General features: G+C 32.2%; 2 protein-coding genes across 2 annotated transcripts; one reads left to right on the top strand and one right to left on the bottom strand.

Moving 5' to 3' along the window:
- The first annotated feature begins 2,839 nt into the window (after positions 1-2,839).
- On the top strand, positions 2,840-17,566 carry LOC118195787 (uncharacterized). The gene is made up of 3 exons (XM_035367113.2): positions 2,840-2,986; positions 5,396-7,420; positions 17,158-17,566. Exons 1-2 carry the CDS (start codon positions 2,975-2,977, stop codon positions 7,370-7,372), a joined length of 1,989 nt encoding a protein of 662 aa, XP_035223004.2. The 5' UTR covers positions 2,840-2,974; the 3' UTR covers positions 7,373-7,420; positions 17,158-17,566.
- Positions 17,567-19,112: 1,546 nt separating this feature from the next.
- On the bottom strand, positions 19,113-24,513 carry LOC118195789 (uncharacterized). Its single transcript, XM_035367115.2, has 2 exons — positions 24,359-24,513; positions 19,113-20,516 (listed from the first exon to the last, which is right to left on the bottom strand). The coding sequence occupies exons 1-2, from the start codon at positions 24,368-24,370 to the stop codon at positions 19,833-19,835; spliced, it is 696 nt and encodes a 231-aa protein (XP_035223006.1). The 5' UTR covers positions 24,371-24,513; the 3' UTR covers positions 19,113-19,832.
- Between the last annotated feature and the right edge of the window lie 1,088 nt (positions 24,514-25,601).

Below are 25,601 nucleotides of genomic sequence, written 5' to 3'. Positions count from 1 at the left end.
CGTATATTTTTCACTGAGTGGATCAATAGGATGTTTTGTCGTGCAGTAAAGAAATATGTTTCAGGAAGGGATATAACTGTTTATGGATAATGTTTATGCTAATTCTCTAGGCCTTAAAAAGCTTACTGGAGGAATTCGAGTTCATTAAGGTCAAGTTTCTCCCTCCAAGCTTTATTGATCAATAGGTTAATTTGAATCCCAAAATCTTTACTTCAAAGCTCTGTAGAGACATTAGGTTTTTTTTTTTTTTTTGAAGCAGGAGACATGAAAAATGAGTAATGCCCTCGCCGGGACTCGAACCTCGGACCTCTCAAATACGCGCCGTGCATGCTGACCATTACACCAGGAAGGCGTGCTGAGAAGGCGGGAGAAATACCTTTTAGCCCTACATCTACAAATCTTGGATGTGCTAGAAAGAATAAAATATTACTGTCCGAGAGTTTTAGAAAAATCACTTACATATCATGAACAGCATGAATACCATCAATAAAAATCTGGAATGGAGTTAATAACTCTCACTTTTACTTCAGGGGCTTAAGAGGAGGGATGCTTTTGTTGAAGACTTTCTAAGAGAAACTGGCTTGTATTAACATTAAGCATGGGGTAGGGATTAAGAGGGTGTGATAAATGTGGGAAAGAATGCAAAAAATTAGAAAAATACCACTCAAATAAAACAGTTGTAGTGAAAGCGATGAATTTGTTCCCCGACAGTGAAAATGTCGCATTGCCACGAAATTCTCAAAAATGACCAAAATCGGCTGTCATTGGAGAGATAAATTGTTAAAGTCGTACAAAAAGAAAAAGAAAAAGAAAAAAAAAAAAAAAAACTAATTTCATCAATTTTCATTTAACATTTTTCGCGATTTAGAAAAATTCTTCTATGAAAGCAAATTATGTTATACAAAATGTTTTTTTCTTTTTAATTAATAAGGGAAAAAGAGGAGGACCTCAAAGAGCATTACAAATTCATCTAAATCTTCAGATATTTAATTTTCATTATTTGGCTAAGCTGTTTATTAATGTTTTGATTGAAACTTTATCCTATTTTTGGCAAAAGGAATCAGAATGAATAAATTTGCCCTATGAAAAAATTTAATTTAAAACAATGATTCTTCAGTACAAGCTGATGCTTTAACTGTCTGCTTGCCTGAGTGACAGTTCCTAGGTTGGTTGCTTATTTTGGAATTAGAAAAACCTTGTTTTTAGCCTACGAATAAAGCAGAACTGAAAAAGACAGGGAACTTCATTCTTTTTTCAGATTTAAAACTTAAACAGATTAACAGAGTTTTAGAGATAAGGGTTTAAAATGTACTTTTATTTAAAAATTTATTTTAAGCATATATGAAACGTTTGCTATCCTTGAAAATTTCTAAGGAAACAAGATTAAAATGCAAGCTGCAGCCAAAGAAAAATATATTTTAAGAGTATGTAGAAGAAATAAAATGGCAAGCATATAAAGCATATGATTAGTTGATAACAATAAAGATATATCCTAATATCATAAGGATATATCATAAGGTAGATACTTATGAATCATAATTCCTTTGTTCATGGAAAATTTAAGAGGAAAGATCCTTTTGAAGGTTGGTGTTGGTGTATTTAATTATGGCAAAGCACACTAAGGCTATCTGCCAAAGGGAAGGGATGCCTTCGTGGAGGACTTTCTAAGGGAAACTGGCTCGTATACACGTTACACATGGGGAAAACTACGAAAGCGCCTATGCAGCCAGCCCGTTCGCGGGATTCGAACCTCGGACCGAACTACCAGTGTTCAGCGACTTTACCGCTTGGACGCTGGTGGGCCAACCCTTTTGAAGGAGAAATTTGAATCTCCGTTTTGAAAGAGTTTCGATGTGACAAAATGTGTATAGTAAGAACTGGAAAATTTATGATAAGCAGTTCGCTGAGTAAACTATTCTATATGTTTACTTTCTTAAGAATATAAAACTATATGCTTTTGAATTGAATCAAATTTTGTTTAAAGAATGCAGTGAACAGTTTTCGGAAGGTTTGTTATGAAATTCATAGCTAATTTATCTTAAAAGGAGATGATGTTATTTATCTCAATACATGCAGACGCTGTAAAGTAGCAATCTTCATGCGAATTACTTTTATTAGCCAAATAAAACTAATGTTTTCTCAAAATGCTGTTGAAAGCAAAAACTGGAATAGAGGATTATTACAAAAATGTCCTTTAACGTTTTCCTTTGATGTCACAAAACTGTATTATTAAACACAGTGTATAAACTACAGTGTTCGGATTTCATGTAAGCATGGAAATAAGTTTAATATTGCAATTTAATTTTCAGATATAGTAAAAAGAATCAGTGATATGTTTATTTGTCCTATTGCATGTTTCTAACTACCGTGGATGCGAGAAAATATCAAAAAATATTAAAGACTAGAACGTGAAATTGAGCTAGAAAGTGAAATTGGAATTTTTCTCTCCTGTTATAGGAGGTTACTTGAAAAGCAATGTATGTAAGTTTCTATCAATCTAAATATAATTATTTGCTTTTTATTTCCTTTTATTTTACACAGATCTTTCCCTAAAATGCTTTAGGTAGCCAAGCCTTTCTCTGAGGCAATAGGTACTTTTTATTTTGTTTCAAGGAACAAACAACAAAACTGGTAGACAAGCAACACTTCAGAGGCTAAACGCTTTCTATTTCTTCTTCTTCTTTTTTTTTTATCTTTTTTTTTTTAAACATTTGCTTACAGACATCTTTACCCATTCATAGTTTTTTTCTTGTTCTACTTTTGTTCTTGACCATATTGATGTCGCATCTAATAAAAGACACACCTATTGCTTCTAGACGCAGGTGCTTTAGGGGGAAAAAATCAATAATGACTTTCTTTTACCCTCCGATCATTTTTCTCAAGCCTACTCTTGAAACAGGAAGTTGCTATAAAAGTGAAAGGCATGGCCTGCTGCTAGGAGTTCATTGAGCAGCTTCTGTATGTGATATACAAAATGAGATTTGCGGTAAGTTGTAATTTATAAATGATAAATTTTTCTCTCCCTTTATTCTATTAGAATTATCTTCTATGTGGCAAAAATTTTGAGAGTTTCTGTGGCTGGAATTTTTTCCAATTTCAGTTTGTTAACCAGTTAGTTAGTTTTGTAATTTTTTTTGTCTGTTCTTGTTCATTCACTTTAAATGCAATGTAAATGTATAATGTTAAAAATTTAAGACTACGGATTGGTCTGACTGATGGAAAATTAACTTAAACAGCAATGCGCTATATGCTTCAAGTGCTGCCCGATACTAGCTAACTATAAGAATTTAAATTGTAGCTGGTGCGATTTGTATATTCAAGTTATAGTAGTAGATTTTCTAAGACGAATCAAAGCAGACATGCTTGGTGATAAATTATATTGTTGTAGTAAATAGTAAAGGGGATTTGCTTGCATGTTGTCAGGCTGCAAGTCACAGTATCTTTCTTTCGTTTTATTTAGAATTTGCGAAATCCAAACTGAAGTTGAATTAATTTAAATTTTTTGTTTCCAATTTGTGCGTTTGTTTACATATTTGACATAATCAACTGCTATACTTAAGCGATAACTCACTGTGAGAGAAAGCAAGCCCGCGAATTGATTAGTGAAGGCAGTAGTACGCATTTGAAGTTCAGAATCTTCTCATTTAGAAATATGATTTTACAATAAAAAGTGTTTGTGAGATAAATGCAGTATGTCGCTGAGTTTTTTTCTTTCTCTTGCTTTGTAACATGTTTAAATTTAACTGTGCATATGCTACGTAAACCGAAATATTAGAATTAGGGTTTCTTTCATTATTTTTGGATTCTTCTTACAATAAGTATAAGAAAGTCATTTCAGTTGCCATCTTGTAAAACATATTTTTTTAATTAGAAACCCATTAACAATTTAATTTTACCATAGATATAAAACAGTGTCCAAAATGTACATCTCAAAAATTTATTTTGCAAAACAGCGCTTTAGAGCGGAGAGTTTATTGGAAAACTCTTATATATACATATATGCTATCTATATATAACATAACGCTCTCTCTATATACATATATAAGGAAATATATCAAACTATTATATACATATATACATAGATAGATAGATAAGGGAAATGAAAGTTCTTGTGGCATTTAGAAGATGGCAGCGTAGATCTAGAAGATAACCGTTAAACGGCGAGGTACTTTATCTGCCTCATTTATTTGGAGAGACCCCAATGCGTAACTTAAAAAAAAAAAAAAAAAAAAAAAATAAGGAAACAATTTCGACTAAACGAACACATTAATTTATTCGTGAACATTTTTGCAGTCCACACCATTCTTGGGAGCGTGATACATTCCATAATTTTTGCATGTATCAGTTTACATCTTAGTAATGAACACAGCGGAGCGCGTTTGCTTGAACAAGCGACACGAAAAAAAGTACTACGCAGTTAATCTCAATAGTTTAGTAAAATTTTCCTTTGATCTGAATGGATGAGATTTTATCGCATTGCAGGCATGGTTACATAAATTAATTAATTTTGAAAGACGTTTTTTAGATAACATTATTATTATGTTTTGAGTAGAGAGGGGAAGTACCCAAATCAAAAAGAAGAAGTAAGGGGGTATTGCTAATTTAAAATATAATTTACAGTTACCTATTTTTTATCGTACATATTGTATATAAATAATATATAATATATAGTGTATATATATATGTGTGTGTATATATGGTGTACATATGTGTGTATATATATATGGTGTGTATATGTGTGTATGTATGTTGTGTTTATAAATATATTTCTGTATGAATAAGTATGTATACACGCACATATATATATATATTATGTGATAATTTATGTTCTAGTATATATATATATATATATATATGAGTCAGCATTATGCGCAAAAATTTTTAAGACCAAATAGGTCTTACGTCTCATTACTTGTTAGCTTTACAATTTCTGTTTAGATTATATATATATGAGTGTGTAAATACTTTTATATATAAAATTTAAGAATCAGCTACTGTAACTGTGTTACGATTTTTATTGGTACATTTTAAAAAGTACTTAAGTCGTATTGTATACATTCTAAAATTGCTTCAGACCCTTGGTGCAGAGGGAGCAAATAGGCATGCTTAGAAGGAATTAAATTTGCACAACTCCAATGACACACTTGCATTTCAAATGGAATTATGAATGTGAATCTAATAATATCAGTTACAGGCCATATAAATAGTCAAGAATTTAAAACACGCTATATGTTGATAATCTATTAGGATTATATTATGTAACTATTTTTGCTGCATCATATTTAATTTTATCAAATTTTAAGTGATTTATGCTGACACATTCAGTTTAACGTATATCTTTACTAGCTTCAGGCATTATTGGCAACAAATTAATAATGTAAATATTTTTATGCAGGTTGCTTTTAGTATACTCTTTGCAAGTTATGTGGCAGTAGAAGGAACATACGATCTTTTCCCCGATTCACACTTCAGCTCGACGTATATTCCAACTAAAAGTAACAATGACTGGATTGCATTAAGTGGCAAACTGAAAGATTTTTCGAATGATTATGGCCAAGTATATGGCATAGTGGATTCTATCTCTGGTTCATATCCTTCATTTTATCGCCAAATTACAAAAATTCCTGTTAAAGGTGGTATTACTATTGTACCTGCTCCAAAAAATCTTGGTTCTTTTTCTAATGCTTTATATTTGGAAGATTATTCATCCGTAAATCAAGTTCCTCACATTAAAGTGCCTCCTCTCGACATTTATGGAAAACTAGGGTCTAGTGGTTACTTATACCAACTGAAAAATGTACCTGTTCACTTTATTTCTAGTCATCGCCCTCAGACTCTCAGTTACCACACTACAATTGGATTATCCCCAGAGATTCATTATGATGGAAGTCTATTAAATTACGATAGTTCTCAGTTGCGCAGTTCCATACCCAACAAAAATTCTGAATATAATGAAAGAATTTATCGTCATGGTATATTCGGTAGTCGTTACGTTGATGAAGACTATCATCATGGGAACTATGGTGACAATCAAGAAAGTCTGATTTCTCCTTATCACGAAGAAGGAAATCTGGCTATCATACCCCACAATCACCAAGTTCATGAAATATCCCATCAAGAAAACTCTGGAATACCCGACAAGCATAATCTGGAAGAAAGAGATCATTCTGTTTATGAAGAGAATCATTCAGCTCATGAATCTGAGCCCGAGGATGGAGGAGAAATTTTGAATTCCCACAAGGTTCCAGAAGAAAGCTTACATGATCATGGCAGAGATCTTGGAAGTGGCCATTTCACAGAACACAAAGTAATTCATCAAGATGATGAAGAGAAAATTTACGTAGATGAAGTCCATGACCAAATTATTGGGCCTATTTATAAAAAATACGTAATTCCCACTATTGCACATTTCGAAGAAGATCAGGTGGCAAAGTATCCTATTCAAGAAGAAATACAGGAAGATGATTTGAAAATTCAGAGAAATCCTAGCAAACTTTCAGGAGTTTCTGATCAAAATATTAAACTGGAAGATTATGACGAAAACCAAAAAATACAAAATCCAACAAGCGATGTGAAAAATGAACACAGTGATTTGCAAGGAGGAAATTACGGTAGCGAAGTGCAGCAGGAAAAGCAATCAGAAACACAGCCTAATTATGAAGCATCCTTAATACAGAAGGATAAAGAGGAACTGCCGTCTTTCCCTTTTTCAAATGCTGCGCAAGATTCCTATGATGGTAAAAAGTACACAGGAGGAAAGAACCCAATTCTTTCTGAAAATGTACCTATCGAGCAAAACATGTATAAGCCAGCTCAGACTGTGAAACCTTCATCTGCAGATTCGTCAGATAATGAACAAAAGAAATATGATCAGCAGGAAAAAATGAAAGATTATAAAATTGAGCAGAGTACCATAACAGATGGAAAAACAAACTACTTACCTAATGAAGACAAAGCTGGTAGCTACGAACAAATATCCAATAATAAAAACTCGGATTACAAGTTCGAGAATGAACAGTCTGGAGGTAGAAGCAAACAATATCGTAAATACGAGAAACCGAGATCTAGCAGCTATGAAATAGAAATTCTACACTCTAATAGAGATGGTTACCAACATTCCACTCCATATGAGCAATTTTCACAAGTAGTAGAGCTAACGTCCCAGTTATACCCAAAAAGTCGGAGTCAAGAGCTTCGGAAACAGTCTCAGCCAACAGAGGCAAGACAAAATACATATCAAGAAAATTCTCCTTTAGAACAGAAACAAGTTTTTACTGATGGGCCCAAAGAAAGAAAGTATTTAGAACACAAATTTATTTATACTGAACAGAAGCAAGATACGAAGGATAGCGTGGAAGGTTATAATAGATAGACTACGAGTAAATGCTATCATCCATACCATCTGTATAGTAACGAAAAGGTAAGTTCTGCCTTAATATATTTTACTTTATATTTTAAATAGGGTTCTTTAGTAATGATATCAAACAATATTCTCTGTATTAACATCTTCCAAACAAATTGAGATCCATGGTGGCATGGGGGTCCGATATTTAATAAAAGAATCCTCGATATATTTTTCAAATTAAATTTGATATCTTATGCATCTTCAATGTGAAAAATTTCATAGTTTAGAAGCTAATGAAATCCAAACCTTGAACTTCCTGATATTTGTTTGTGTATGAAGAATAAATCACACAGAACATTATCAAGCAATTTATTCTTTTCTATCCAATATATTTGTGCAAAAAAGATTTTTTTAAGCCTTAAGAAACAAATATCGAAAACAAAGCAATTTGTTTTTATCAAACATAAAATTTCGAAGCTTAATAATAAGTCAGTGATATATACATTAAAATATTCTTCTATATAAATTCTCTTTTTCAAATATTTCCCCTCTTTATCGAAATGTATTCTGCTAAAACCATCAGTGCATCGTAGTTTGATTTTTTAAATTAAGATAACTGCACTTAATTAATAATTAACTGCAAGGGACTGACTAATTAAATAATTAAACCTAAACACAAAATATAAAATTAAGTTATTATTTTTATTATGCCATACATATTTTTTGGAAAAGGGAGCTCTTTAATTGAGTGCAATATAGTGACAATTGCGGCAGCGGTTATCATAATTTTTTGTTTTCTTATACTATATATATATATATATATATATATATATATATATATATATAAATCCCTTTATTAAAATAAGGGAGAAATTTGTCGATGTTTAAACTGCTTCAATTTGAGTTATTAATTTTTCTATTAAATTTAATTGCTAAAATTAACTTATTACTTTACGTAGCTTTTCTATTCTACAGGCCGACCAGCCGCCGAGCGGTAAAGTCGCTGAATTCTGGTAGTTCGATCCGAGGCTCGAATCCCGCGAACGGGCTGGCTGCATTGGTGTTTTCGTGGTTTTCCCCATGCGTAACGTGTATACGAGCCAGTTTGCCTTAGAAAGTCCTCCACGAAGACATCCCTCCCTTTAGGCAGATAGCCCTCGAGGCTTTTCCGTAATTAAATAACCTAATAACCTTTCTATTCTGCAGCGAAGACGGGAACTCTATGAAGAAATTCATTGCTTTATTTTTTAGAACTCTAGACAGGTGTTCCTTAAAATGAACAATACCATCCCCTGGAGGGCGTTTAGAATAACCAAGAAGATTGATACTAGCGCTGGAGTTTAGGCTTAAGATGGTAGCAAGATATATTTAATGCAAAACAATAGATCACTAGCATTTCAGAAAACTGGGCTAGTTGTCTAATACCTAGTAGGTTCATTTTTGAAGCACAGAACTACAGAAACAAGTCCATGGGTTCCAAGGTCTATTTTAAAGAATTTGAAGACAATGATTATTAAAACAACGCTCCACAGTTTTATGATGATCATAAGTAGTGGATCTTCGCTTAAAATTTACCGTTGCATGGCATATCAGATCAGGTCACTGACGAGATATGATGGTCAAGAGGTCAATTTCATAACTCTAATTCAGATGAATTTTTCTGTAAACCATTATTAGGTAGCTGTGAACGTGTACGGCTGCAGATGATATTGATGGAAGAGGATAAACTCGCATGTCATAAATGGGTGTAGAATATCCGAAAGAATGCTAGGTAAGTCAGAGAAGCGTTCAGACATGACTATAACATGAAAAAGGTTAATTTGTGCGTGCAGATCACACTCATACAGAGTCACTGCCAACTTGTAAAGTCTCTTGCTGACACGCTCGATTCATTGATTGAGTCCCTAGTTGAAAACGCGGATCATTCTTCTAGAGCCCAGGGTCGAATTTCTTGAATCTAGACGAAGTGCATATCTCAAAATACTTTCAGATTTATGTTTTAAAACAAGGAACGGTATTCATATTAGAAATTACTCTACAGTTAAAACTTATATATTTCAGAAAGCGTTGTACAGTCCTCCCAAATGACGTTTACACAATTTGCAGTAATGAATTGCAATGTTATTTGAAACAGTGTTGTATGAAATAATTCCTAACAATTAGCATTTGTCGCGATCCACTATTTTTCGATAGTCACAATGTTACTGTACATTCGACATTCTGCGAGATTTCTTGAATTCGAGGTGTGCACTCCAAATGTCATCCGAAAGCGAATACTCGCGTCACGAGCATCTTCTGTATACCGCATTGAAAGCTGTTTAAATCACGAAAATTTTGCAGAAAAAGTGCAAGGGCCACCTACTATGTACTCTTAATAAGCAGATATAGGCCCCCTTAAACTATCTATTCAGATTAGAAACACCTTCCTGGGGCTCAGGGTACTGTTCTGGTGCCGAGGTGCTACTGTAGTCTAGGGCAATCGACATCGCAAGCTCTGCCACCGCTGACGGTGTCACCGGTTGTGCCGTCTTAGAATCTTTAATTGAGTACGATATCATTGCATGTTTATCATTCCTAGCCATTCATTCACACAACTTATGTACTTAGCTTCTTTACACACTTTGGTTCTTGTTGAGCACTTTAATTTTTTTAGAACAACTGTGATTTACTCATACTGATGCTTTGACATGCTGGTGTGTTTAGATGCTTGGAGACTGGGCGTGATTTGAAATGCTTTTATTATTTGCTATGACGGCTTTCAGCTAGAAATTCAAACAAAAATCATTGGGGAGGCTTCTTTGCATATTAGTTTGGGTGGGATCACTCTGTGTTGCATAATTCTAGATCCCTTTGATGCCAGAATATCCATTGGTTGGATTATTTGCGCCTCCTCATATAGCTATCATTGTCTGCGCATCTGAGGTACGGATTCACATCTTGTTCTAGTCTTGGTCTTCTCAGGCAAAGACTTGTTTTAATGATGCATGTGAATAGACAATGCTCTGGACCTCCCCTCTCCCCCCCCATACGCGTAAATCTGAAAGTGCGAAATTGTAGAAATACGTGGGGAAAGGGTCATGTGGGCCTGAGATCAGCCATGTTATTTGTCTACTGATGACTTCTGAGGTGGAGTTTATTCTCTGATATGGGTCATATGTGTGCTTGCCCTATTCGGTGGAATCCTGCCAGTATTGTCATGCTTTTTTAAATGTATTTTTGAGTTTCATCTTAAACTGAAAGCCTAGCCATTTAGCTTCGTTTGAAGGAATATGTGTGGCAACACAGAACGTTGAGGTGGTATAGGGCATCGTTTAACAGGTGGCAAAAGCATTCCACTGTCGTAAATTGTCATTCCTCGCGCGGATTTCGATCGGTATGCATCCCTCTACGAATGCGAAACTCGCCGACTCGAATTTTATCAGTGTGGCTGCGGCTAAAACGGAGCAGCTACTAAAATGAGGTGCAATGAACGATTTCCATATACCTGCTTTCATTTGCAACCCTGTATATAAAATGAGTGTTGGCTAGAATGGTGCGTACCTATATACTCGAATTCTTCGCGGGGAATGACAGTTCACGCTAGTAAAATGCTTTTATATCCCGCTCAACAGAGCTCTGTACCACTTCAACGAGCAATTTGGACACACATTTTCCGTTACAAAATCTGTTTAATTCCATCCCTTATGCGTGTCTTTACATTTTTGCCAGATATTTTCCAAGCACTTTGCATACACACAGGGTTAGCCTAAATGAAATAGACAAATTTGAAGTTTTATGGAAACAACAGTACGGCTGAAATACTTGCAAGTTTAGAAGAATATATCCTGAAATTTATAGGATTAATACAAATGTTCTGTGTGTGATCCTTTTATAACACAACATGTATCAATTGGATAACCCGTGTATTCTTAAACACGCCTCAGAATGTTGTGCCATCAACCATAGCAGCTGTTTCTATGCATTGTCTAAGATCGTGTAGAAATCTTTGTCCTTGCCATAACCCCCCTAGAAGTAGTCACATATCATTATAACCGGACTTCTTAATAACAACATACCAAATCTATGATGTGGTCTGTTAAACTGCTAACCAGAAGCCAAAGCAAATTTTCGCCTTTTCCATTGTAAGAAATTTTCTCCTTCCTAACTGCTTCTCTTTGTGATGTAAGTGGTTTCACGTCCAGCTAGTAATCTAAGGTACGGAGTTCGAATACATAGAAGGCACCTTTCCTCCTCCAAAAATTCAAAATAAATCTACTAAAAATGTTGTAGATGGTAATCCGTCACTACCTGGATTTAGAGACCTGGCCCCGCCCTCTCTCCCAGTCGTCCTATTAGGGAAGCAATGTAAAGAGTTTTATCTCTTACTGCGTGTGGTGCAACTGGTAGCACGTCTGGAAGTCCGGAGTTCCAGCTCCAGCGAGGGCATCGGTGATTTTTTATGCTTCCCGATCCGGTAACGATCTGATCGTTTTATACTTTCTTTCGAAATGATACTTAAAAACAGCAATAATTTTTTTTTGTGCCTAAAAGAGCACAAAAATATTTTTTTGTACTTAATTATCCTCCACATGCCTCTGTTGCCAATATATATAAATATCAGTTAGGACATAAAGTAAGAAATTTAGAACTAATTTTTCACAAAGACCATAAATTTAAAATTCATAATTAATAAATTTCAAATAATCCTGTAAATGCAAAAAAAAAAAAAAAAAAAAAGAATTAAAAAAATGTTAAAACCAAAACTTTTTTAACAAGCAATGCCCCAATTAAAAAAAATAAAGAAATGTAAAGAAAAAAAGAACAAAATAGAGGAGTTCAATCAACTTTAATGCCACTTCGTCAGAAAGAGGAACATTGAAATCAATTGAAATCTCTCTTCCACAAATATCCTTGCCTTTCTATATCCAGAATTAGCCGATGAACCATTTCAGCGTATTTTAATTATAATAGTTCACCCGAAAATACTGGCTCCTCCCCAAAGCAAGGGAAAGGCAAAGTAAATTCTAATTAGAATCGTGTACCTTAATATCAAAAAGAATTCTTGTTAAAGAATGAAAACATAAGTGAAATAATAAAATATTTCAGTGAAAAATTCAAATCAAAATTTTAGCTTTAAACAAATAGCATACAATCCAAAGAATTTAAAACGTATGTGAAATGATAAAGCTTTAGTGAAAAGACTTGATTAAAACTCACAAGAAGCAATTAGAAACTTCAAGCACTTTCATTAGAACACAATCGAAACTATGAAGATCGTTACAGTAGGTGACGTATAGGTTTGCCAGTTTTGCTTCATTGGCGATATTAAAATACCTTGACGAGAAAGGTAATCGTTCAAAAGGCTAAAAATTGGAACAAAAGATGGAATTTGAAACCAAAAGAAGAACTTTTAAATACTTCTCTGAAAATTTTAATTTTGACAAAGAAAAAGATTACTAATTAAAATGAAATTTAAGTAAATTCTGACGCTTTTAAATTAAGAATGGTAACAAAGAATATCATTCAGTGTAAAACTTTAATTAAATTTTAAAATCAATTATTCTTCAAAAATAGGAGACTCAAAAGAGTACCCCAAAAGTGGTCAAAAAGTTTTTAATAAATGTTTTGTAGATATGTGTAGAAAAATCCATAAAGTTGAATTTTTTTATTTTTTATTTAAAATTACAGAAAAAGGTTGAAAAAGGAAATAAAGGAGCTATTGTTAAAAAAGTAAAAAGTCTTCATATCATGGACTTATCATGAAAACTTTGAATATATATATATATATATATATATATATAAAGAAAGCAATAAAATATATAGAATATATATTATTCAAGATTGGTAGACTATATAAAAGAAAGGCGCAAATTAAAACAATTTGAAGCAGAAACTTGAAAAAACAAACGGGAAATAATTGTAATTTAATGCAAAAGCGAAACTAACCATTAAAATTTCATTTGAATATTTTGCGATTCATCTAGATCTAATTCAGAAATTTGGCTCTTTCGATAATTCTTTCGGTTGCTCCTTGAAAAAGACAAAGAAAGAAACCACTTTTTTTTAGTCTGTTACGTTTTTGTATTAAATTACTTTTATTTCAGGTTTATTTTCAAAGGTTTTGCTTCAAATTGTTGCAATCTGTACCTTTCTGTTGGATAGTTTACCACTCTTGATTGACATATATTCTATATATTTTTGTCTTTTTCTTATTTGATTAATTAATTTTAAGCATTTTTCTCAACATTAATAGTATGTATTTCATTAAATATTCTTTAGTTTTTGGTCTTTGTCTCTCTCCCTTTCTCTCTCCCTATATATAGATATATATATATGTCTCTCTCCCTTTCTCTCTCTCTCTAGTACATACTTAAGTGCAACCACATATATAAATAGTGTAGACAACGTTACAAAAATAGTTCAAATAAGGAGACTTGAAAAGCGCTGCTCTAGATTGTGCAAACCTTGTTAAATTACATTTGCCACAGAGCCTTGCTCTAGCTTTCCAAACTATATGAAATATGATCATGTATGAGATAAAAAAGGATGTTAAGCACACGACCTGTTTGTGTAATATTTTCTTTACTAAGAACTTATTCACTGAACAAAATTGCATTTCGTGTTTCCTTTATTCAAAATTATTATTTTTATATTTTTTCTAAGCGAATTGAATCCTCTTTTTTCGGAGGTGTAAAATATTTTATAGATAACTGTACTTGTATGCTTCATACCTGTTTTTACTGATAGTCTGATAGTCTATAAACATTTCTCCCTTTTTACTGAGCGCCTTCATGGCGCCATTGGAAAGCACGTCCAACTAGCAGTCGGAAGATCCGGAGTTGGAGTCCTAGCGAGGGCACTGTACTTTTCTCATGTATCCTGCTTCCACAAATTCAGTGATTCTACAAGTGACGCGGACGATAATTCGTCACCGCCAGTATTTGGCGATTGGATCTTCTCCTCCCCTGACGCCCTTTACGTGGCGGACTCTATAAGGTTTTCCTCTCTCCTTACCTCGGACCTTTGTGGTTATAACTAGAAAGTACGTCTGGCTAGCAATTAGAAAGTCTGGAATTTAAGTCCCGGCGAAGGCACTGCACATCTTTCACGTCTCCTACTTTGACAAATCCACTTATTCTACTTGCAATAAGTAACAAGGGTACATTAATAGTACATCCATGAAGGGGTACTTATGTAGAACGAGAACATATTTTTTAAGGATGTTCGTAAACTATGCATTTCTTTAAAGACACTTTTTACTTTAACGCGGAAAGTTTACGTTTAACTTTTTACAGAATTAATTCATGAAACAGAAATGGATGGACTTCTAAGAAGCAAAAGATTGAAATATTGCTTTTATATTAATTCTTATACCTATCAATAATCTTATTAATCTAATTAATTAAATATATCAATAATTAAAATGAAAAGTCATATATCAAGAAAATATTTTAAAAAATTACATAGAAATGCATACAATTTAATGTGCCCATACTGCTGCAAATTTATGTTTACAAATTTCCGAATTTCAAGGAATGAATTTTAAGTTGGACGAAAATATTTTTCAATTTTTGTTTTTAATTCATTTTTTTTCTTTTTGATACTTATCTCATAATGCTTTCGCTGTGATACGGATATATGTTTTATACTGAATCAATGAAGTCGTTAATATATCTTTCTTCGTCCATTTCGCATTTCACTGATGTTCTTAAATGCTGGAAAGAAAGAAATTTTTACCTTTGAAACAGTTACAATAAGCAAAGTTTAAATAAGCATTCCAACCTTTACTGAAACAATGCAGGAATTCCTCATAAATTCTAAAAGCTGCTGCTAGAAGGAATTTGTTTCGATCACTGGTAAAACCCAGGTTTCGTGGTACATCAGCCCAGCGAAGGGCTTGTTTCAGTTACAAAAAAGTTATCTATCTTCCTCATATTATTTTTTGTTGTTTATAGGGAATCAAGTGCTTCTAACGTAGAGTGTAACATGTGATAGCAAAGTTTCTTAGAATTCTAAATGTTTGAATTATGTTTTCACCTATGAGGATTTTGTTTAGACCTAAAACTAAACAGGAGATTACTTTCATTTCTTATTCATGGCGGAAAAGACTCTATTGCATGATATTATAAAATTAAGAAATCCCTTATTTCTAATATATTTGTGACTGTAATCCAAAGTAGGAATTGTTGTCAATCCTGGGTTAATTTAAAATTTGTTAAAAGAAAATTTTACCATTCCTTGTAAGTTGATACTTGGAGGATGAGGAAAATACGTGAAAATGTAAACTAATTCTATTCAGACTGTTATGGCAATCACCCTGATCATTGCTAATAGGAATTTTTCTTATACTATACGAAATCAGAAAACGACGTCGAGCACTAGGTTTTTTTTCAACAGTAAAGGTGCAGGGTTATTCGTTAATTAACGTTTTAGAACTTGCTAAGACTGTTAGGCGATTTATTGCATCTTCTAAGCAGCTAGAGACTCAGAAGAAGGCTTCAACAAACTCTTTATTTAAATTTAATAGATGCATGGTTTGGGCTTACAATTTAAATATTCGCAGCTGGCAGGATTTCAGATGACACAAAATACGAATTAAAATTCAGAGTAAAATTAATGCTGGAGATTCCTAAAGTAGAATCCTAACAAGTGTTATTTCAGTTCGAACTACTTCTAAATGCGAGAGTGGTTTAGCTTGCGGAAAGGCTAACTTAAGTCTCCGAACTCTGCGAGAAAATATTCCAACGGTCAATGTCGCTTCCAAAGCTCTGTGTCTATCTTTAAAGAACTCTGTTCTTATGTGCAAGTATCCCAATTACATCCTTGTGAGAACTAACGAAAAGTGAAGTGGTAGTGCGGTTCGAATAAAAAGGTAACGGATTAATTAATGAAATACTGTACAGAGGAAATCTTGACCCCCTTTAATAAAGAAAGAAACTCCGCCTTTGCAGGTATCCTTTCATTTCTTTTGATGTCTTCTCTGTGGAAATATTTCAAGAACTGAGTAATTTGTTAAAAGCTAGAGTGGAAAGGAGTGGAGTCAAAATTTTTGAAAAGGTAACGCAAGTAAAATACTAATTACATATTGAGCAATATTTTTTTAGTACTAGAAGTATATTTATGTAGTGTTAAGCCTGCTGGAAAAAGGAAGCTTTCTTCAAGATATATGGGCCTACCAGCGGCCGAGCGGTAAAGTCGCTGAACACTGGTAGTTCGGTCCGAGGTTCGAATTCCGCAAACGGGCTGGCTACATGGGCGTTTTCGTGGTTTTCTCCATGTGTAACGTGTATACGAGTCAGTTTCCCTCAGAAAGTCCACCACGAAGGCATCCCTCCCCTTAGGCAGATAGCTCTCGAGGCTTTGCCATAATCACAGACACATTAAGATATATGTTTCTGTATAAATTACAAATATGCGATATTAAAAAATATATTTTTAAATACATGGTACTATAAAGTTTAGGTAACCTAAATTAAACTCATATATGTGACAATAAATATACGCGTGCAGTTAAAGCTAACCTTTATATTCATTAAAAAAAAGAAAGATTTCCGACATTTCTTTTATGAAAATATTACGTTTCTAATGACAGTGTTTAAGACATTTTATAACTTTAAGATTAGAAAGGAGTTTTTTTTTTTTATTTATTTAAAGAAATGGATGGAAAAGTTAAAATTTGGCCTCAATATTAGCGAATGTTTATACGTGAGGTATATACCAAGCTTAGACTACCCAAGCGTAAAAGTCTGCTATGACATACATTTAGACTGGAAAGTGCAGTATGATGGGAAGAAGGTCATTAGCATTCAACTAATAGTTTTCCTTTTTTTTAGGCACCGATGATGGTGAAACTGCTCAAGCTCAAGAAACTGCTATGTGCAATCTTCAGTACGTCTCAATGGATCTGAATAAGATTCTGGGGAGGACATAGCTACATTGTTAAGCATTTCAAACCGTATAGGGGGAACGTGTGTAAGATATATAACTATTGTATTTTATGGAAAGGGAAAATATTTCCAAGCCTGAAATAAAATATCTCTACTTCATTCTCTGATCGAAGACATTTTGCATCATAGTTCCAATCTTACATATAAGGAAAATTACACAAATAAGATTTATTTGTATAAAAGGATAAATAAGATTTATTTGTATGTACTTATTTACATATATATAATATTTTTTCTAATTATGTATACATATATATTATATATACATAGATGTAATAAAAAGTCAGTGTCATAATTTCAGTTTCAGTTTGCTTTTTTTACTTATTTTAAGAAGTTTTCAAAACTTGTTTTGTAAAAGAATGAGTTTATTTATTTTGAACATTAATAATAACTTGATGTTAGACTGATAAATTTGGATAAAAGAAGTATTTAATGTTACAATGAAAATATTTTGGACATTGAGTTATCAAGTGCGCGTTATATATATGTACGAGTATATATATATGACTATTATGCATAGTGCAATAAATGTTACAAAACAAATTTTTGTCCTAAACTATTTGTTAGATTTGATCTTATAATTTCTAACATACTAAAGTTTAAACTTTTTAAAGTTTTTGTTTATACATATCATGTAGCCTGAAATAAAGTGCTTTGCATTTAGAAAGAAACAGCTAAATAAACGTGCAGCGAGAAAGCGAATGGAAAAAGTAGTGTTGCTTTTGTTTTCTATTTTGACATGCCTAGTTTATTTGCATGGCATTTATAAAACATGCATTAACTGTATGGTTCTTAAGAAGTTTTGAATTATGAGGAATAAAATATTTTTTCACAGTTTTAATCTAGCAGTAATATTTCAATAAGAAACGTACTTGCTATAAAATACATGAAAACTCTTAAAATGGAAAAATTCAAATGAAACGACTTTTGCGATTGGAATATTTAAAGAATTTGAAATATCTGAAATGCAAGCAAGTATAGCATTTCTGAATGATTTCATAATGTAAACTGGAGCCTTAATCTAGACAACAGATAATATTTTAAAGTATATTTTAAAATAAGTGTTTCACAGATAATATTTTCAAGTATATTTTAAAATAAGTGTTTCACAGATAATATTTTAAAGTATATTTTAAAATAAGTGTTTCACAGATAATATTTTAAAGTATATTTTAAAATAAGTGTTTCACAGATAATATTTTAAAGTATATTTTAAAATAAGTGTTTCACAGATAATATTTTAAAGTATATTTTAAAATAAGTGTTTCATAGATAATATTTTAAAGTATATTTTAAAATAAGTGTTTCACAGATAATATTTTAAAGTAAGTAAAATTTTCCACTCTGAATTATTAACACAGAAACAATAATATATATTTTCAATTAAATTTGCTCAAACAAATTTGAATTTTGATCAAAGTATTATTATGAAATAAATAATAGATGCCATATTTAGTTTTTTAATTTGCTCCATTTTACCCTTAAATTTACCGCCTGAAATTTGAGAAGGTAAAATTGCACGATGTGTAATGTCAGGGGATTGGTATAAAAGGAAGAAATTAAAAGATTAAAATTCATGGATGAATAATAGATGTACTTAAGTTTATCATAATATACATTTCTAAAAATCGGTTGCAATTTGTTTTCAGTATTAGCAATCATTGTTTTTACATACTGCACTTTGCTAAACATCCATGCGATACATATTTTTCCATTAATGAAAAGTTCCTTAATCCTATCATAATTTCTAATCCTAAGTCTAACGTGTAAAACATGCGAAGAAAAAAATAAGCTTGTAATACTACATTTATTACAATTTTTTAAGTCAAAACACAAATAAATAAAATAAATTGAAATATTTATTACTATTATCTAGTTCACAAAACATTTGACAGATATATAGTTAATGATATTTACAAAGGTTTCAGAAGCTCTGTAACTTCTATCATATAGCAAAGCAAAGACTTGCATCAATAGTGCTATCATTGAAACGATACAAATCAGTTAAAATATAATACATGATTCCGTCTGGAATTATGCCCAGTTTCTCAATTTTTCTCTCATATTGAAGCAGATTTTACGGCAAAATCACAAAACATTTTAATCTCACAATTCATTTTCTAATATAATATGTTGCTGAAATACTGGAACATAAAAGCAGTACCAATCTGATGAGAGTAATTTTTAAAGGATATGAAAAATTCAATTCTTATCGACATGTTTGTTGCATCTCGCGGGTAAATCTATGAATTGCATAATTAACATGAATTTAAAATCAATATTCAACAAGGTTGTCGTGTCATACCAAAAAAGAAGTCCAAAACTGCTATTTAAAGAAAACTTATGGTTAAATTGAATAAAGAAGCATTGCAAAGGAAAAGTAAACTCCATGTATTCGTTTTCAGCTTCTACGTTTCGCAAAATTCGATGCAACTGTGAAATTATACTTTCGTTTTTAGCTTAAAAATTGTGCATAATTATGCAAATTACTTTCCTCTGAGTGTAAAACTTAAGTGAATTTCGGTACTATGGCTATTAAAACTGCATTGCGTTTTAAGCAATCACCACCATCCACCGTGACCACCACCATGTCCTCCTCCTAATCCTCCATGTCCTCCTCCTAATCCTCCATGTCCACCTCCCAATCCTCCATGTCCTCCTCCTAATCCTCCATGTCCACCTCCTAATCCACTTCCTCCCCCACCACCCCCTGTTATGACAGTAAGATGTTGAACCACTGGTACATGCTTTACAATTGGCACATGTTTCACAACTTTTACATTTTTCACAACTGGAACGTGTTTAACAACTGGTACATGCTTCACTATAGGCACAGTTATAACATCTCCGCCACCTCCTAATCCTCCGTGACCACCGCCAAGTCCACCATGGCCACCACCGTGACCACCTCCTAAGCTAATATGACCCCCACCAAGTCCACCATGACCACCACCGTGGCCACCGCCCAAGCCACCATGACCACCACTTAATCCGTGACCTCCATATTCGCCAATTTCATGAGCAATGAGAACTTTTCCACCTCCACCATGACCCAATATTAATCCACCTCCATGACCTCCTCCAATTCCTTTGTGGCCTCCTCCGTGTCCACCAATAAAACTTGCTCCATGATCCAGTTCATCGTCGTGAAAAACGAAACCATGTCCACCTCCGCCTCCATGTCCGCCATGAATTATTCCACCATGAATGGAGTAAATGAGGGGCAAAATGATCAGGACAAAAAACTGAAAAGGGAAAAAAAACTAAATTAGCATTTTTGAAATCATATGTAATTTAGATAGCGCCACTGAATTAGAAATATCGAGCTTTCTGCGATTTCCATAAAAATCAAAACAATTTTCAGAGAGCAAATATAATTCTTGCTCAATCGTTTCAAATAACAAATTGAAGGATATGAAGATGCTGCTGTGATATCTCACTTCTAATAAATGATTTTTTTATGAAAATTTCACCTTAAACTGAGCTTGCTATTTATAGATCTCTAAATCTGTTTATTTATTCTCGCGACTTCCTTAAAACAACTTCAGAAATCGAATACTTAAACAATCTTTCTTTGCACTAAAACTCCTATATATTTAATATGTATATGTGTATTCTAAATCATTCTTTAATATAAGGTACAGTTCTGTTAAAAACGTTTTTAACTATAAGAAAAGGCTCATCTTATTCCAATAAAAAAGATGCTACTTTGCAAATATACTCATAATTGCTTTGTATGCTTTTGCATGTTTGTGTGCATTTGTAAATTATTTGGCCATAACTGCACATGATAAATTTATAATATTTGCAGGAATTTTGATTGATTTAAATCTTTGACTTCGGTATTATATGATACCAGGTATAAAAGCAGACAGTACCACACACAACTTTAAAGCAATTTGAGGAGATAATTATAGTATTGCAAAATAGGAATTCTTGTTAAGGCCGAATTAAGAAAAGGTGAAGGAACAAGGACACTTTCAAACGGATATTTCAAATAACAAATGTCTGTGATTCGTCTTGTTGATATAAATATGCCTGTACATAAATAGTTTAAATTTTTAATTAAATGCATATGGATTCATTTTTTCTGAGAAATAATTTCAAACGGTAGCCAAGTTTAAGAAACACTAATCATTATAAATTCCAGATATTTGAATTACCGAATAGTTATGCATATTTTGCCTTTTGAAATCATGTAAGAAAAATACGCATTTTAGTTTGAGTTTTATTCTATAAATAGTTAAAGGTAGTCAAACATATAACTTAAAGTAATGAATATTAAAAAAGAATTTAAATTGATTCTCTTGGCATTTAAGACTTTTGATATTCTGCTAAAAAGCTGTAAATGTGAAAATTCTAATTAATTTTTAAAAAAACTTTACAGCTAATAATACATTAACGAGCATACAACGACTTAATAAATGTAAATGCGTTTAATAACATAAACACAACTAGATTGAAAAAAAATGTGTTAGACGAAAAGAAGTAGGCAATCGAAAAATTCCAAATTAAGAAGATGTGGGAAACTTTGTAGTTTAAGATTTTGTAGAGCATATGAAGTACAGTAGTGAGTACAGTAGTGATCATCCATATCAGAAGAAATATTCAGCAAGAGAAAAATGCAAGGTGTTTTATGCAGTGAAGTACCGCTTATGCATTTTGTACATTTATACGTTGTTTCATCTCTGCCGGATAAATTTTTATTGATGTCGATAGTAAAGCATTTCTTTCATACAATGCATAGCTTCGGTTACATGTAATTTTACTCCTGGATTATTCATGGACATTTCTTTTCGCAGTGCAAATAGTTACTTCGGAATTCGTAAACTGCAAAGGGATATGCGAGAAGGGGGGACTCGAATTCCACAGCGAAATCTCGTGTTTTATCTTGAGTGGATAATTCGATTCATTTTACCAGTGAATTCTTGAACCAGTCTTCAAGAAGCATCTACTGCAGACTGGTTGAAGAAGCCATACTATACAATGAATGGATATTAGCAGTAAAACACGTTTAATATTGATGAAATGAGTCTTTTTTTTTTCAATTATCGCCTGAAAAATGTCTATCCTTTAAAGATGATTAATAGGTAAAGAATTGTTTCATAATCCTGAGCTCATTCTTGAGGTGTAAGTGTTTATTGCCTCCAGCTGTCACTAGAAGAACAGTGTGGACATTGCTATTTTTTATATTTTCTGCCATCCTTTCTCCAAAATAAAACAAGAAGTACTTACTGAGTGATGGGATCATGAATAATAAAGATCCCCTCAATAGTTTCCTCTGATAATGGATGGAAAAGATGATAATCTCTAGTTATAGGGAAGTCACGGATGTTAAGATGCTTCAAAAGTATTTAAACGTTACAATTATGGTATAAGCGAATAAAATGCATGAACGATATGCCATTTTAACATAACGCTTAAGAAAATGTACAAAACGGTGAGAAGATAAAACCGTAAAAGTTTATTTTTCATGGATTATTATATCTATCGCCCATTGTTAACCAATGACTTTTAAAAACTGTAGAATTGTTTCTTTATCCACTAATTTATACGACTACATTGCAGCTATAAATTATGTCACATTACTCTCTAGATGCATTTGCTCAAAAGAATGTGCAGAAAAATGGTTGAGGTGATTGTACTCATATAAGAATATTCAACTAGATCTCCCCTAGTTTTAAGTAAAAATATCTTATAATTCCAATTATTTAATGATAGATCAAATTGCAATGTGTTTCTCAAATATTTTACATTTTCAGAAAAATGTTTAATACTTAAAAATTTTAAAATGATGCTCATTACTAAAATGAATAAAAAATAAAATTCATTCAAGCATTTAAAAGTGTATACAAAAAGCAATAACTTGCAACACCTAAAACACTCTGGCTTTGGAAACAAGTGACTTTTTTAGCACAGTTCTTACACGCAGAGCAAACGATGCAGAAGTTAAGAAAAATACTTTTAAATATCTTTTTGGTATTTTTTAAACATATTTCTTTCAGGTATATTCTAAATTCTGAAACTAGTTTGAAAACGGACTTGTTTGTCTTAAATTATGGAACAAAGGATTATTATTTTTTTTTCAGGCCTGAAGTGAATATTAAGGTGACATTATGTTTCTAATTATTAAATAGCAATACATGCTTAACGTACTTTAAAACGCACTATAATGTGATTAGCGCCATTTAAGCAAAGTTGTTAAAGAGAGGCTAAATAGCTTTTTATTTCCAAAGTTTTTCTGTTATCTCGGAAATATGGTACAAACCATTAGATTATATTTATGTCGGGAGAAAGATTGCATAAATCGGTACTCTACAAAACAAATGATAATGAGCGAGCTAACATTAAAGGTGTTTTTGTTAAGGCTATACGTTTTCTACGTCTAATTCTAAGCTCAAAATTAAACAAGAAAACTATTTGTTAAGACATTAACAATAAAAGAATTATTCACAATATACAGAATAAATATTAGATTAAAATGGTCAAGCATGATTCTCTATTCATTATTAGTTCTATAAGTTTCAAGGAAAGAAGTATTTTATTATTTTCATAATCATAGAGATAAAACATCATTACTCAATTACTCAATAGACATGGTATTTTGAAGGAAATTTTGCCTTCTGCTCTTAGTTTGAAATGTTTTTAAGATAAATACTGATTACGTAAATATATTTATATATACATATAAAAACACAGACTAAAGCTCATTAGCATAAATAAAATCAGATATCTAGGCATTGGACTCTGAAATCCTTTGCTTGAAGTAATGAACTAATTTAAAAATTTATCTTTACTTAAAACATTGCTTCAAGCTACGAAATCCACACATACTATTTTTTAAGATACAGTTAAGAAATCAAAAGCATAATATTTTTCTTTTGAAATAATGGCAACTATTCCTTCTTGATTTGAAATCTGCCAAAGATTATCTTATGCTGTTTAATAAAATCATGAGTTTTGAAATTTCAGAATTTTAATATGTATACTATGTTATATTTTATCGTTATTTAAAGATAATTGCTGTTGCTCCTTGTCTTAACTGATTTGTTGAGAACCTAGAGTTACAAGAGATGGAACAACTTACCACTGAATTCATTCTCCACTTTTCCTAAGCTGCTGAGGTATTACTTTCCCTTAGGTTATAAAGAGTTGTTTGTGAGGAGTCAGAAGCTTTTGAGATGATTCAAGGATTAGGCGCTTACTTTTTATACTCAGAGAGAGTTTAAGGATGTTCGACTAATGTGAAATGATCCATATCGGACCCGCCTCTCCCAATCCTTCCGAGCGATCTCTGGTTGCTACGATAATAGTTTTCCATCCTTCCTGTCCTACCACCCTTCTATTTGAAGGAGTGAGCTAAATTTTAAAAAAGAGAAAACCGAGCATCCACTTATAATTAGTTACAAGTTTAAAACAGATATCTGATCATATCTTAACTGTGGTCATCAGGGGTGTAGGAAGTAAATGAAACAAAGGATATGCTCAATTTATTCTTCATGCAAAATACATTTAAAAATGAGCCGTTGTAAGGGAAAAAGATAACAATGAATGCATAAAGATAATAAAACTACGAAAAAGCATGAAAAAAAATTGGGAACACTTTCGATAAAAATACGTTGTATTTCTTCTCTCATTCAGCGTATTTGAATATGTTTTTTGATGAACCATGAAAAACTGATATACAACACAGGGTTATTTTACTACGAGTTAGTTTTACTAAGTACAGCAAAAAATATTAAGTAACATTTAATGCGAAATGTGTAAATGAAGGAAATGTGGAATATTTAATCTGGCATAGATAGCCATCGAACTGGAATAATTTTAAGTGACCAAAATACATGGCAAGCAATGCTTGAAATAAAAATATCACCAAGCTGAAAAAAAGCTTCCTTTTTCTTCATGCATAGAAATATATAAATTTATTATATATTTCATAATTAATGGAAAATGAGTTTTTTCCTATTTGCATAGAAAATACATGTATATATTATAATTACTTACATATATGTTATAATTACTTACATAATATTATAATAATATACATCTACATCTACCTAGCTATCTATCTCTCTCTATATATATGAGATAATTATCAACTAAATATGCTTACATAAACTTCGGTTCTGGAATTAACATTAATTTAAACATATGCAGGTAACAATTGTAACACATTTACATAAACGGTTACTATAGACATATCTACCTTTACACAGGGCACGAAAGTTGTGTCACACTAGTCTAAATGATTGCGATATTTTTAGAAACATTTTATGCAATTTCAGATGGCAGATTTCCTTTAGAATTTTAGAATTAACAAAGCATGAAGC

The sequence above is a fragment of the Stegodyphus dumicola genome, chromosome X1, assembly GCF_044657685.1.
Source record: "Stegodyphus dumicola isolate Sdum_Otavi_A_Nest chromosome X1, ASM4465768v1".
NCBI classification, from domain to species: domain Eukaryota; kingdom Metazoa; phylum Arthropoda; class Arachnida; order Araneae; family Eresidae; genus Stegodyphus; species Stegodyphus dumicola.
This window is presented reverse-complemented; position numbering and strand designations above follow the sequence as displayed.